Source organism: Tenrec ecaudatus, chromosome 12, assembly GCF_050624435.1.
Source record: "Tenrec ecaudatus isolate mTenEca1 chromosome 12, mTenEca1.hap1, whole genome shotgun sequence".
NCBI lineage: Eukaryota > Metazoa > Chordata > Mammalia > Afrosoricida > Tenrecidae > Tenrec > Tenrec ecaudatus.
This window is the reverse complement of record NC_134541.1, coordinates 109,114,091-109,129,255: the sequence shown is the minus strand read 5'-3', so window position 1 is coordinate 109,129,255 and position 15,165 is coordinate 109,114,091. Positions and strand designations below refer to the sequence as shown.

Genomic DNA, 15,165 nt, shown 5'->3' with positions numbered 1-15,165 from the left:
TAGAAATCTTGGTCAACTTCCTCTAATGTAAAATTTTATTTGAAAGTATATTTTTTAAAAACCACTTTTTGGGCACGTAATTCACAAATCATAAAATTCTATAGTTTAATCATATCTAAGTGTCTGTTAAGGAGCCTTAGTGGTGCTGTGGGTTGGGTTGGGCTTCTAATTGCAAGGTCATTGGCTAAAAATCACCAGCTGCTTCCTGGGAGAAATACGAGGCTGCTTGCTCTCATCAAGGCTTACACTCCTGGGAACTCTATAGCATTATTATAAGTTGGAATTGGCTCCATAGCAATGAATTTGATTTGAGTTTTTTGTGTGGAACCTAGATACTAATCAATGGACCACCAGTATTGTTATGTAATATTTGTTTTTAATGACTATATTATAAAATATTTAAAATAAAGGTTAAACTTTTCCTTTCTAAATGGTCATGTTGAAAAGTGACAACTAACAAATATTTTTTTCACTTCCTTCATGGAAATGTTCTTAGAATCTCTTGGAATACTCTCACAACAAAAGTTGCTATGTAGAGTTGATTCTGACTCACAGCGACTCAGTAGGTGAGAGAGAACGGCTACCTAGCATTTGCAAGGTTGTAAATCTCGACTGAAACAGACTGACACATCTTTATTTTAAAACAAATAAATAGTTTTATTTATATAAAATTCACGTATGGTATAATTCCATAATTAAGCCGCGTTTAAAAAGAGTTGTATAAACATATCGGCATGTACCAGGGAACCTATAGAGAGGTCTGTGGGGCTGGACTCAATCCTATGTGGACACTCCTCACCCCCCTCAAGAATGCACTTCAGCGGACAGCACTGGGGCTACAGCTTGGGGAGAGGGGCGCATCTGATTAGAGCACACTGGAGAAATGCAAAGGGATGGAGAGGGAAGAGAGGGCATCCTGGCCCACCAAGCCCCAAGGATGATGCTCCTGCTCAGAGCAGACAACATATGGGGAGGGCCTAGGGCTGGCCCCACCATGGAACACTATGTCTGTCACTGACTCATGACGCTGCTGGGACAGCATTGTAGACACAGTGTGGGAACAGTGCATGGTCTGGCCCCATCATGCTGGGGTGAGGCACTGAGGTCATGCAGCAGAGGGAGCAGAGTGATGAAATGCCCGAGGAGTACCAAAAAGAGACTTGGGAGACAGAGTGTGGCACCCCATCAGACTCAACTGGAAAACACTCCTAAAGGCCAACAAACAGATCTTGAACTATTTATAGGCTTTTCTATTTTTGTCAATGGCTTTCTTTTTGTTATTTTCTGTGTGTGCTTGATTTTTGCTGTTGTTATTTTGTTGGTCTTGGCTTCATTTGTTATTTTATTTGGCTTTGCCTTGTATTTGCACTTATTGATGTATCTGCATGTCTATCTAGATAAGATAGGCAGGATAAATAATTCAGAGATTAAAAGAATGGGACCAATGGTTCCAGGGGGATATGGGAGAAGGGGAGGTGAGATAAAGGAAGAGGGGCGAGGAATCAACCCAGGGACAAGGGAACAACAAATGAACTAAGATTAATGGACAGAAGGGTGTAGGATATCTAGGGGGCTTAATCAAGGGCAATGTAGCAGTGAGGAATTACTAAACCCAAATGAAGGCCGAACATAATGGTGCGACAAGAGGGAAGTAAAAAGGAAATAGAGGGATGAACCAGGAGGCAAAGGACAAAAGGACATTTATAGAGGCCTAAATAGAAGCATGTGCATATATATATGAACTATGTACTTATATCTATATGTTAAGAATTAAGGTTGCAGATGGACATTGGGTCTTGACTCAAGTACTCCCTCAACACAAGAACACTTTGTTCTAACAATCCAGCATTCTGTGGTGCTTACTTCCTGACATGATCACTGAAGACAAAATGGGTGCATAAGCAAATGTGGTGAAGAAAGCTGATGGTGCCTGGTTTTCAAAGATATAGAGTCTGGGGTCTTAAAGTCTTGAAGATAAACAAGCTGTCATCTAGCTGAGAAGCAACAAAGCCCACTTAGAAGAAGTGCACCAGCCTGTCTGATCATGAGGTGTTGATGGGATCAGGTATCAGGCATCTAAGACTCAGAACAAAACCATACCCAAGGTGAATGGGGGTGGGCCTGGAGTGGAGACCCAATGCCCATCTATATACAATTGGACATCCCCTCACAGAGGGGTCACAGAGAAGAGATGAGCCAGTCAGGCTGCAGTACAGAATCGATGAAACACACAACTTTCCTCTAGCTCTTTGGCGCTTCCTTCACCCCACTATCATGACCTCAATTCTACTTTACAAATCATATTAGACCAGAGCATGCACACTGCTACAGATAAGAGCCCACAACACAGGGATTCCAGGATAGATAAACCCCCCAGGGCCAACAATGAGAGTAGAGATACCAGGAGGATTAGGGAAAGATGGGGGGCGGGGAGAGAGAAAGGGTGAATGGATCACAAGGATCAACCTAGAACCCCCTTCCAGGGGGACAAATAACAGAAAAGTGGGTGAGGGGCTATGGAGGACGATGTAAGATATTGAAAAAATAATCTATAACTTAACAAGAATTTGTGAGGGAGGGCAGGCAGGGGAGGAGGGGGATGAGACGGGGAGCTGATATCAGGGGCTCAAGCGGAAATAGAATGCTTTGAAAATGATGATGGCAGCATATGTGCAAATGGGCTTGACACACTGGAGAAATGTATGCATTGTGATAAGAGATGTAAGAGCCCCCAATAAAAGAATTAAAAAAAGAGTTGTATATATCATCACAATCAATTCTGGTACTTCTCCTGCCCACCCCCCAATCGAATTCATTGTTGCAAATTTCCCTCACCTTCCCGTCTCTGATAAGCCACTGTATCAGTTATTGTCTCTATGCATCCACTCCTTCTATGCTTCATACTGGGAAACCTAATAGAAACAGTAAAAATAAAAACAAAATGAAACAGAAAGAAAATAATAATAACAATAATATGAAGATAAAAATAGAGAGTAAGAACAAAAAGGCCATAGCAATATTAAAAACAAACCAACTAGAGAAGGAATTTCTGTTGTGGAACAAGTGAAAAATATTTAAGCCTAGAATAGGTTGGGTCCACCTGGAAGTCAACTGACCCAGTGTCATATTATAAGGTACTTTAACCCACCATAATAAAGTTTACAATGATCTCTGTCTGATAGTAAAGCTCTTCAGAGTCCTTCACCTGTGACCAGAGGTGATCTGCCAGAGGCTTAATCTGCCTAGCTACTCTGCAGATGGATTTGGTCTCCCACTGTCCTCTATAACTTCCTACAGATTGAGTTTTTACAATTTAATCTCTGATACGTTTCCCTTGATCATATTTGGATTTTGTTATTGTCATCTTTGGATCACACAGGCTGGTGTACTTCTTCTGTGTGGACTTAGTTGATACCCCACTTAGATGGTTGCTTGTTTGAATACAAGCCTACAAGACTCCAGACAGTATTCCAATTGATAGCTGGACACCATCTGCTTTCTTCACCACACTTGGCTGCAGCACCCTTATCTTCAGTGATCTCTTCATGAAGGCGTGTATCAAGCAGCAGACTGCCACATTTTTCTCCTCTGGATGCAGCTGTTAGGTTTGAATTGTCTACTTTGTAATTAGCAACTCAGTGTTTAACCACTGTGCTGCCAGGGCTCCTTGAAGCTGCAAGAGTGGTGTTTAATTCTGGCTGCCTGTTAGTATTACCTGGAGAGCTCATGCCTACATCAGTCCTTTGGGCATAATTCACATTCCTGTGACTAACAGAATCTTGAGAATAAGTCATCCTTTTTAGTGTCTCTTTGCCTAGATGGATGCCTTACCATGTAGAGATGTGAATATATTTAGCATGAGGCATATTCTTTCCTCCTTTAGTAACCCACAGGTGTATGGCTATCACCAGAGTAGTAGTGTGTGTGCATGGGGGAGTGGGCAGTCTGAATTCACTGAGAGATACCTTGGAAGACTAAGCTTAGCCATCTGCTTCTGAAAGGTCATAGCCTTCAAACCCTATGGAGCAATTCTGCTTTATACACAGAAGGTCACCATAAATGAGAATAAACTCAATTACAATTATGAGCATATGTCCCTCCTCTAAGAAATAGGTCAATATTTGTGATTCTGCCTGTTCATACTGCCTTGCCAAAGCTGTCACCCTAATACTTGAAGATCCAAGTTGATGTCACGTTGGGAAACCTTGGCTGATTACTCTCACTCAGTAGGTCATTCCTTCTCCTGAATTCCCACAGAAAAACACCACTTTCAGTTATTACTCAGGTAACTCTATCTAGTCAGCTATTGCTGCTTCCTCCCTACTTCCTCCCCTACAGAGTGTGAGATTCTTGGAACTCACACACAACATTCACTTTATTTGCCATTATGAATTGATTTGTGACCTCTTACATTATATGTTATTAGTCCTAAACCACAATGCTTTTGGGACTAGGACTTTCCTGGCTGTTTTCATGGGATTATATCAGTACAGGGTGTGCTTTACACCAATTGCAGATTAGGCACAGAGAGGGAAATACAAATGGAGAGAAGCTACAAGTCACTGTGAAAATCACCAGGAGATCAAGGGACAGGCTCAAAAGAGATGAGGACCTTTATCTAGCCTCCTTATCTCTGAGAAAACAAACTTCTGTTTGTCTAAGTCACCACTTGTGGTGCTTCGGTTAAAGCCGCACTAAGACAAATACCTTGCACAAAGCTTGTCTCTTAACATAAAGTGAATAAGCAACACATGTTTACTGGACCAAGGTGTAACTATACAGTCTTAACTTTTCAATTGCACACACTTACTAGGGCCAGAGCCTCCCAAGATGATATTTTGCTTTAGTGATCCTTTTCCTTCTTCATGTGTGATGTTCTTGATATTATTAAAATGTTATCATGTCTTTGGCTACTCATGTTCAGTGGATCAAATCTGTTCTTGACATGGTGCCTAAATTCAGACAGGGTTTACTCAACTACCAACTACTATTGATCTTTCTTTTTCTCAGCTATCATAACCTGTAACAATCCAGGCATGTAGATTGCAGGTTTGACCAATTTCAAACTGAAGAAGTTGGCAGAATTTTTCAATTTCTTCATTATTAGCTTTAGTGGCTGGTGCATTTGTTTGAATAATAGTTATATAAACTGGTCTTCCTGTAGTATCATTAAAATTATTAACTGTAAACACCGCTTAGCTTTTTATTTAGTAATATAATTTGGCAAAATGATATGATGTTATCTATGTATCCTACTTGATTTTTGTGTACACTGGTGTTAACATTACTCTCTTTTAAAAAATTCATGTGTCTACCAGTTTCCTACACACTCTTATCTTTTTTTTAAAACAACCCCCCTCCAAAAAAGGGAAGAATTGGAGACTGACAAGCTATTTAGGGTGTAGTATAGCACCGATGAAACATTCAACTTTCCCCTACTTCTTTAATGCCCCCCCTGAACTATCACGACCACAATTCTACCTTACAAATCAAGCTACACCAAAGCATATACAGTGGTACAGATAAGAGCTTGAAACACAGGGAATCCAGGACAGAGAACCCCCTCAGGACCAATAATGAAGTAGGGACACCAGGAGAGTAAGGGGAAAGTGGGTGAGAAAGGGGGAACCAATCACAATGACTTACATATAACCCACTCCCAGGGGTACAGAAAACAGAAAAGTGGGTGAAGGGAGACATCAGTCAGTGTAAGACATGAAATAACAATAATAATTTATAAATTATCAAAGGTTCATGAGGGAAGGAGGGAAAAACGAGGAGTTGATACCAAGGGCTCAAATAGAAAGAAAATGTTTTGAAAATGATGATGATGGCAACATGTGTACAAATGTGCTCGACACAATGCATGGTTAATGTTAAGAGCTGTAGGATTCCCCAATAAAATGATAAAAATGATCATTTTATTGGAGGGACACATAACTTTGTTCTCTTTTTTTTCCTTCCTGTTCATTTTGTAAACTCCTCCTCTTCCACTCCCATATATGTCTTTTGTCTTCCTGAGTTTTATTCTTTTACTTCTTGCATCTAATTCTACTTACTTTACCTGGACAATCACATCGCTTTGTATTTAACCAAGCTGTTTAAAAAGGGACCTTTTTAGTCTTTGTCTCTACCTTTAACTCTCCAATTAAACCCATCGAGTAGATAAGATTAAAAAGTCCAACACAAAATGCAAAAAATAAAATAAACAAATATTCCATCCTCATGTTTAAAACCTCGAACATGAGACTAAAAAGAATTTTTAACAACTTTTTTGAAGTAGCAACTGGGACCTTGAAGGTTTGTGAGCAACCATCTAAGATGCAATGCTTGGTCTCTACTTGTCCAGAGGAAAGAAGAGTGATGGAAATCAGAAGACACATGGAAACAATTAGTTCAATTGACTAATGGACCACACAAATTTAGTCTCTACAACCTTGGTGTTGTCGCATCAGGTCTCAGGGAACTGCCTCGGCTCCATACATTTTGCCTACTAGTGTTCATTTGCTTTCTAATTTTGTTAGAATTTATGATGAATTAACTTGGTTTTGCCGTTTCCCTTTAGAAGTTAGAGATTAATGTGATTTAAGTAAAGTCAAATGGACTCTACTTAGAGCATAGGGATCATTCATATATCTGTATTATGATTTTAGTATGATTTTTTTAGTTCTAGAAGCAGGAAAAATTAAATAACTAGCTTGTGATTTGAAGCAAGAGAATAAGAATGTTCAAACATAACAGCACTTGAAATTTTTCTCTTGGGTCCCAGAAGAAAGCCATCCATTGTACTGATAGTGGTAGGCATGGTGACACAAAACCATTACTAGAGTAGAAAAAAAAGCGCGACAAGGAGCCATGATTACCACCACCAGAGCTGCAATACTAATGTTTAGGGGTTGCCATGTTGATGGGTAGTAACCAATCCACCAGATTAACAATAATTTTAGTGTTCTTTTCTCAGACCTCCCTATTTTTCAAATGTACAAAAATACTCTCCTCTTTCTCTTTGAAGAGACAATTACAGGAAGCAATCCTTCTGTTTCCTTGTGCTATTACTCTCATACTAAAACTGACTTCCTCCTTCCCCAAGCCAGTGTTAGAGTATTTTGGCTTAGCTTTTGTGGCAGGCAGAGACACTGATTTTATGGTCACACTGAGACCAGAAGAACTAGATGGTGTCCTATTACTAGCACCAACGTCTCCGAAACGGAACATAATAGACCGTCTTGGAGCTAAGAGGATAAAAATGTGGAAAAAACTAAAAATTCTATATAAAAGTCCAATGTTATTGATCCAATAACACAGTGTAAAACAGAATTGACTTGATGGCAGTGAGGTTTTTTTCCCTGTGGTTTGTGGCATTAAAATATTTTAAGCTAGTATTTAAAATATAACTCCAAAGCCATAGCAAGCCACTAATATATAGGCAAGACTTGGTGTTGGTGTTTTGAAATTAACAGTGATTGAAGCTACAACATACTCAATGATTAGAAAAGGTCTTGAACCCCTAATTGGTAACCACCTGTACTTAATCCAGCTTCTCTTGTTTTCTCTGTCTGCATTCGACTCTTTTGCTCCTCTTTATAGACTGTTCCCTGTCCCATGAACTCCCCCCTGCAGTTTCATTTATTTATTTTAAAATAGTTTTATTGGCACATAATCCATATATAATACAATTCAATAGTTTAACCAGATCAAGAAAAGCTGAACAATCATTACCAAAGTCATGCCAGAACATTTTATTCTTACTTGTCCTCGTTGTTATTAGATTCCAATTTCCTCCCAACTTCCCTCATCATACTCCCAGAAACCTCAATAGAAAACAGTGTAGAACTAAAAAAAGGAGAAAAGAAAACAGAGTAGAAAATACTCAACACTAGAAGAACTTAATTTATTTATTTTTAGAACAACTTTAAAATGGGTCAAAGGGAGATAAAATGACAATATGTTAAGTTTTAGCCTAATGACATCGGGCATAATCCACTTTCCAATGCACTCTGCATGAAAGCAAGGCTGTTCATATCCCTGGTCTATGGTCAGAGGGAGGCTTAATGCACACGCGTCTCTCCTCCCTAGCCTACCATTAAAAACAAAAATAAACTGATACAACTTCGAAGTGGGTCACAAGGGGGATCAAATAAGATGCTACATTTTAAGCTAACGCTATCTACCACAATCGGCTTCACAGTGCTCTCTGTCAGATAACAGGACTATTCACATCCCTCTACAACAGGCAGAGGGGGTCCACCAGAGGCTTAATCTATGTGTTGACCCTGCAAATGGATTGAGGGCTTCCACTTATTAATAGCCTTCTGCAAACTATGTGTTCACAATTCAAGCTCTGATATCATTCCCTCCTTTGGATTTGAATAATATTATTTGCAATCCTTAGATCACACCATCTGGCACTTTCATGCCTGCTTGTTCCGTGTGTACTTAGTCGATATTCCACTTAGCTGTTGGGTCTATAGGCTTTTGGTTTGTACTCTGCAAGACAGGCAAGAGAGAGCTTCTTGCTTCTGGAGGACAGACACATCAGTAGGCAATTCTTATTGATAATGACCAACAGGCTCTCAGATTCAGTGCTGAATTCCCCAATTCAGGCTTGTATCTTCAGTGAGGTCAGGGACAGGGAATGATGTAGTATAAATTGTGCTGTAAGAGTACATACCACCACTTGTCTGTGAGATTGTTGTACTGAAGTAGCTTGTGTGTTGCTGTGATGCTGGAAGCTGTGTCACTGGTATTTCAAATGCCAGCAGGGTCACCCAAAGTAAATAGGTTTCATCAGAGATTTCAGACTAAGAACAGACTACCAATAGGGAACAGGCTGTCCACTTCAGAGAAATTAGCCACTGAAAACCCTGTGGATAGCACTGAATTGTGTCTGATACAGAAAACCTCAGGAGGAGAAACAGAACATTGTCAGAGATAGTGCCAGAAGATGAAACCTTTGGGTCAGAAGGTACTAAAAATGTGACTGAGGAAGAACTACTTTCTCAAAGTAAAGTTGACCTCAATGACATGGATGGAGCAAGCCTTCGGGACCTTCATTTACGGACAGGACACAACTCAGAGGGAGAAGAGGCAACTGCAAACATCAACGAATAATTTGAACATAGAATATATGAAATATGGATCAAGGAAAATTGGAAGTTGTCAAAAATTAAATAAAACGGATGCAGATCAATATCCTAGACATTAGGGAACTGAAATGGACTGGTACTGGCCATTTTGAATAATAAACCCATATGGCTTACCATTCTGGGAATGACAGACTCAAAAGAAATAGCATCACATTAATTATCAGAAAGGACATTTCAAGATCTATCTAGAAGTATAATGTCTGTATTAGGGTAGTCTCTCACAATACAAGGAGATCCAATCAATACAAACTATTATTTAAATGTACCCACCAACAATTAAAACTAGTGATGCTGAAATTGGAGAATTCCACCAACATCTTCATCTGAAATTGATTAAATATGCAATCAAAATTCATTGATAACTATTGGTGATTGGAATGCACAATTTGGAAACAAAGAAGAATCAGCAGTGGGAGAATATGATCTTGGTGATAGAAACGAAGCTGGATTATGCACGGAACAATTTTGCAAGTTTAATGACTTAATCACAAATAACTTTTTGACAATCCAAAAGGCAATTATACATGTAGAGTTCTCCAGATGGAATAGAGATATCAAGTTGACTACATCTGTAGAAAGAGGTGATGAGAGGGTGGAGATAGGGTGGGGTGGAGTGGGGAAACTGATTACAAGGATCTACATATAACCTCCTCTCTGGGGGATGGACAACAAAAAAGTGGGTGAAGGGAGACGTCAGACAGTGTAAGATATGACAAAATAATAATAATTTATAAATTATCAAGGATTCATGGAGGAGGGAGGGGAAAAATGAGGAGCTGATACCAAGGGCTCGAGTAGAAAGCAAATGTTTTGAGAATGATGAAGGCAACAAATATATAAATGTGCTTGACACAATGGATGTATGTGTGGATTGTTATAAGAGTTGTACGAGCCCCCAATAAAATGATTAAATAAAACAGTTTAAAGAAAGAGATGTACAAGTTCCCAATAAAATGATTTAAAAATAAAAATGAAAATAAATAAAAGCATCAATATAGGGGAAAAAATAAATGATGCAGGAATATCAAAAGAAGATAGAAAGAATACTCAGAGTCACTATACCAAAAAGAACCAGTCAACATTCCACCATTTCAGAAGGTAGCATATAAGCAAGAACCAGTGGTACTGAAGAAAATAATTGAAGTTGTACTGAAAGCATTAGCCAAAAACAAGTCTCCAGGAAGTTATGGAATACCATCAATGGAAATGTTTTAAGAAGTTGATGAAACACTGGAAGCACTCATCTATGCAAGGAAATTTAGAAGACAGCTACATGGTCAACAGACTGGAAGAGATTCATATTTGCACCTCTTCCAAGGAAAGGTGACCAAACAGAATGCACAAATTATAGAATGCAAAAATTATATAATTGATATGAAATACAAGTAAAGTTTTCTGAAAATCATTCCAACAGTTACAGAAGTACATTGAACTAGAGGTTCAGGCTGGATTCAGAAGAGGATATGAAACAAGAGATAACATTGCTGATGTCAGATGGATCTTGGATGAAGGTAGAGAATACCAGAAAAATGTTTACTTGTGTTTTATTGATTATGTCAAGGCATTTGACTGCGTGGATCACAATAAACTATGGATAGCCTTGAGAAGAATAGGCAACCCAGAAGACTTCTTGGCTCATGCAAAACTTGTACATGGATCAAGGGGCAATTGTGTGAACAGAATAAGGGAATATTGCACGGTTTAAAATCACAGAAAGGTGTGTGTCAGGGTTGTAGCCTCTCATCATACTTATTCAATCTGTTTGCTGAACAAATAATCAGAGAAGCTGGAGGATACGCTCATGGAAGTAGCACTCAGATCAAATGGCAGGCTTCATTAGGATAATCTGCTGCCCAAGACCTCTTTCAAGTGTTGAAAAGCAAGGCTGTTACTTTGAGGACTAAATTGGGCTTGACCCAAGCCATGATCTTTCCAACAGCCTCATATGCATGTGAAATTTGGACATTGAATAAGGAAGACCAAAGAAGAATCGATGCATTTGAATTACGATGCTGTGGAGACTATTGAAAGTACAACAGACTGCCAAAAGAACAAACAAATCTGTCTTGGAAGCAGTACAATCAGAATGCTTCTTAGGCAAGAATGGAGAGACTCATTCTCATGTACTTTGGACGTGTTGCCAGGAGAGACTGGTCTTTGGAGAAGGACATTATCTTTGCTAAAATCGAGGGACAGTGAAAAAGAGGATAGCTCTCCAGGAGATGGACTGACACAGAAGCTGTAACAATGAGCTGAAACATAGGAACAATTGTGGGTATGGTGCAGCACTGGGCAGTGCTTCTTTCTGTGGTACATAGGCCTGAAACTGAAGCGATGGCCCCTAACAAAGAGTACACCTTCTTGGAGCCCTATGGGTTTGGAGGAACATTCTCTGGTGTGAGTTGGGAGGAAACCCCAAGAGAAATCTTCTCTAGAGCCTGGGTTTCCTCAATAATTATATGCTATGCTCTCCTTATTATCTCCCTGTCTCTCCCTATTTGCCCATTACCAAGAGGTTATTCTCCACATCTAATGCATTAAAGGATTGAGAACAGCTCTATAAGGTGTCCCAACATCCCAACTGTCAAACACAACTATATACCTGTGCAGAGGACCATACCTGAGGATCAGAAAACAAATATTTACATGGACACCACTGCAATAAACTATCTTTCTGAGATAAGAAAGTAAGAAGGAAAACCTTTTATGTTCTGAATTTTCAAGTCCATCCACGTAAGTCCAGATGAATGAGATTTGAGGTCCGAGGGGATGCTGTTTGGAACTTGTCTCCACCAAGATGGTATCCTATGCAAGTTCCGATTTAGGAATTACAATGATATCCATTGTCATCATTATTTAGTCCAAAGGAGCCCAAAGACAGACGAGACAACTAGTCTCTTCTGTGTCTAATGAGCCTCTCAGGGACTCTGGCACCAATGGCCATGGAGGCTCTTGTACTTGCTTGCTGTGTAATTTCCCTCAAAGTGTTTTCATACACTTAGGACTGAGACCATGAACCCTGGCTACTCATTTGCTCAGGACCTGCTTATATTTCTAAGACTTTCCAATATAGAGAAATTCTGGGTAGTCACACAAAGGTGAAGAACACCAGATAGTTATAATATCAACCTCCTTCAGGTAAGATTACAGAAGAAGTGATATAAATATTTGCTCATTAAAGCATGAAGGCCTTTTTGGAACACCTTTTGTTAAATTTTGCTGATCCAGGGAGCAATAGCAGAATTCCTAAATCCATTTAGGACTAAATCTTGAAATAAACTCACCAATAATTGGCTGTTTCTTTTATCATTTTATGAGGTATTAAGGAGTGAAGAAATGATTGGGAAATGTTAAAAGAGACATACACAATCATAGAAATGGGCTGAGTATGTGTCTGCATATTTTTTATAAAATTAAAAGGATGAATCCACTGGGAACCACATCATTTACGACTGGGAGCCAGGAAGTTGACTGCGTACTGGTAAAATAAACAAACCCAGGGCTGGAGCCTGACTTGTCCCATGTGAACCTCAATTCCTAGGTTTCTGCCCACTCTTTCTTATCCCTGCTTCTGGACCTAGACCTATGAGTGGGGAAAACCAGTCGAGTGTCTCCGAGTTCCTGCTCCTGTGGCTCTCTAGGCAACCCCAGCAGCAGCAGCTCCTCTTCGTGCTCTTCCTGAGCATGTACCTGGTCACAGTCCTGGGAAACCTGCTCATCATCCTGGCCATCAGCACAGACTCCCGCCTGCACAGCCCCATGTACTTCTTCCTCAGCAACCTGTCCTTCGTGGATATCTGCTTCACATCTACCACTATCCCCAAGATGCTGACCAATCACCTTCTTGAGAGTCAGTCCATCTCCTTCTCAGGGTGTTTTATTCAGATGTATTTTCTTTTCCTGTGTGTGGATATAGACAATTTCCTCCTGGCTGTCATGGCTTATGATCGCTTTGTTGCTGTGTGTCATCCCTTACACTACACAACAAAGATGACTCCTCGGCTCTGTGCTCTGCTGGTTGCTGTGTCTTGGGGCATTTCTTGTGTAAATACTCTGTTGCATACCTTGCTGATAGCTAGACTCTCGTTCTGTGCAGACAACAGAATCCTTCACTATTTCTGTGATGCAGCTCCTCTCTTGAAACTCTCCTGCTCAGATACACACCTCAATGAGATGTTGATTCTTACTGTGGGGGGTCTGATAATAACGATCCCATTGGTTTGCATCCTGGTCTCCTACATTTGCATCACCTCTGCTGTCCTGAGAGTCCCATCCACAAAGGGAAAGCAGAAAGCCTTCTCCACCTGTGGCTCCCATCTGGCTGTGGTGTTCCTCTTCTATGGCACCATAATTGCTGAGTATTTCAGCCCATCATCCTCCCACTCATCCGAGACAGACACCATAACTACTGTGATGTACACGGTGGTGACCCCCATGCTGAACCCTTTTATCTACACTCTGAGGAACAAGGACATGAAAGGGGCTCTGAGAAAAATGATTGGCAGGAAGATGGGCTCTATCTGATGAAGGAATCATGGAGTACCAACCTATCAACAGGTATAGAAAGCTTGGTCAACTCCCCTAATGTAACAGTCTATTAGTGCCTGCAATGCACTTAGATTTAATATTCACAATAGATACCTAGCCATGGCCTCTTAACTACAATCAGCTAAGAGTAAGAGGTAGTGATAGTTATTGTTAATGACTGCATAATAAAATATTTTACATAATGCTTAAGCATTTTCCTCCCTAAGTGATAATTTTGAAAAGCTGCAGCTAACTAATTTTTTTACTTCCCTGTTGGAAATGCTGCTAGAATTCAGCCCAACCACTTTATTGATTTTTAGTTGATTCCAAGTCATAGTGACGTTACAGCACACTTCTATTTTGCCACATCTGTTTTTCAAAGCTGTAAGTCTGCCTATGAGCAGATAGTCAGGTAGTTCCCCCACAGAATGGCTAGTGCATTGAAAGGTTGGACTTTTTGGCTAGCAGCCCAGTGCTTCACCACTGTGCCACCAGGGCAATTCAATCTACTACCCACAAAACTGCTGTTCAGTAAATTTTGACTCTTAGCAATCTTAAAGGGAAATGTAGATCTGCTTCTTAGTCTTCCCCAAACTGTAAATGTGTCTGAGAACAAACAACTTCATCTTCTTCCTCCAGAGTGACTGGTGGTTTTGAACTGTTAACCTTGTAGCTTGCAGCCCAATTCATCCTACCATGCCACCAGGACTCCTTGAATCTATAACCTACCCACTGTCATTGAAACAGCCTCATCTTTCTGCCACGGATAACTGGTGGGTTTGCACTACTGACCTTGAGGTTAGCAGTCCTATGCTTATCTGACTACTGGCTGCCTATGCACCTGGGGTGTTCTTAGAGTATACGGATGCTGGGAGTTCTGGTGATACCGTTGGGAAAGTGTTGCAATACTAGCCACCCCCAAGTCCATGCTTCAAACTCACATTCTTGGGAGAAAGCAGGTGCTAGCTGCATCTTTCACAGGTGCTAAATCTGTGAAGATTTACAGTCTTGGAGACTCTACCTTGGGTTGCTATGTGTTGAAATGGACTTGATGGTTGTGAATAGGATGCTAGGTCTTACTGGAAATGATTGTCTTTCGTTTCCACCCCCTCCCAATCCCCGCCCCATGGGCTTTAATGAACATTCTGAGTTGACAACCAGGCTGCATTGACAATCTTTTGTGACAGCTGTTCAGGAAGTGAGCCTAGAAACCTTCAAGGGCATTGCAGGCTAAGGTGGGGATTACCAATAGGGATGAAAGTTCTCTGTGGAGTGTTCTTTTTTCTCTCTGATTTTTGACTAGTTTCCTCCCCCCAAAAGTGTTATTGGCATATAGTTTACATATTATACAATTCAGTAGTTCAGTCACATCAAGAAGAGTTGTACAATCATCACTACAATCTGTTTTCGAACATTTTCTTCATTCTTGCACCCATCGTTAATAACTCCCCATTTCCCTCCAATCTCCCATGCCATACCCTCAAGGAGCCAT

The 15,165-nt window shown here is 40.3% G+C and overlaps 1 protein-coding gene across 1 annotated transcript; it reads left to right on the top strand.

Moving 5' to 3' along the window:
• Positions 1-12,731: 12,731 nt before the first annotated feature.
• LOC142423068 (olfactory receptor 1F1-like) lies at positions 12,732-13,670 on the top strand. Its single transcript, XM_075528244.1, has one exon. The coding sequence runs from the start codon at positions 12,732-12,734 to the stop codon at positions 13,668-13,670; it is 939 nt and encodes a 312-aa protein (XP_075384359.1).
• Positions 13,671-15,165: the final 1,495 nt, after the last annotated feature.

Bases quoted from the DNA above. Each gene is read 5' to 3' on its own strand.
- LOC142423068 (XM_075528244.1), top strand. From the start codon at position 12,732: ATGAGTGGGGAAAACCAGTCGAGTGTCTCCGAGTTCCTGCTCCTGTGG.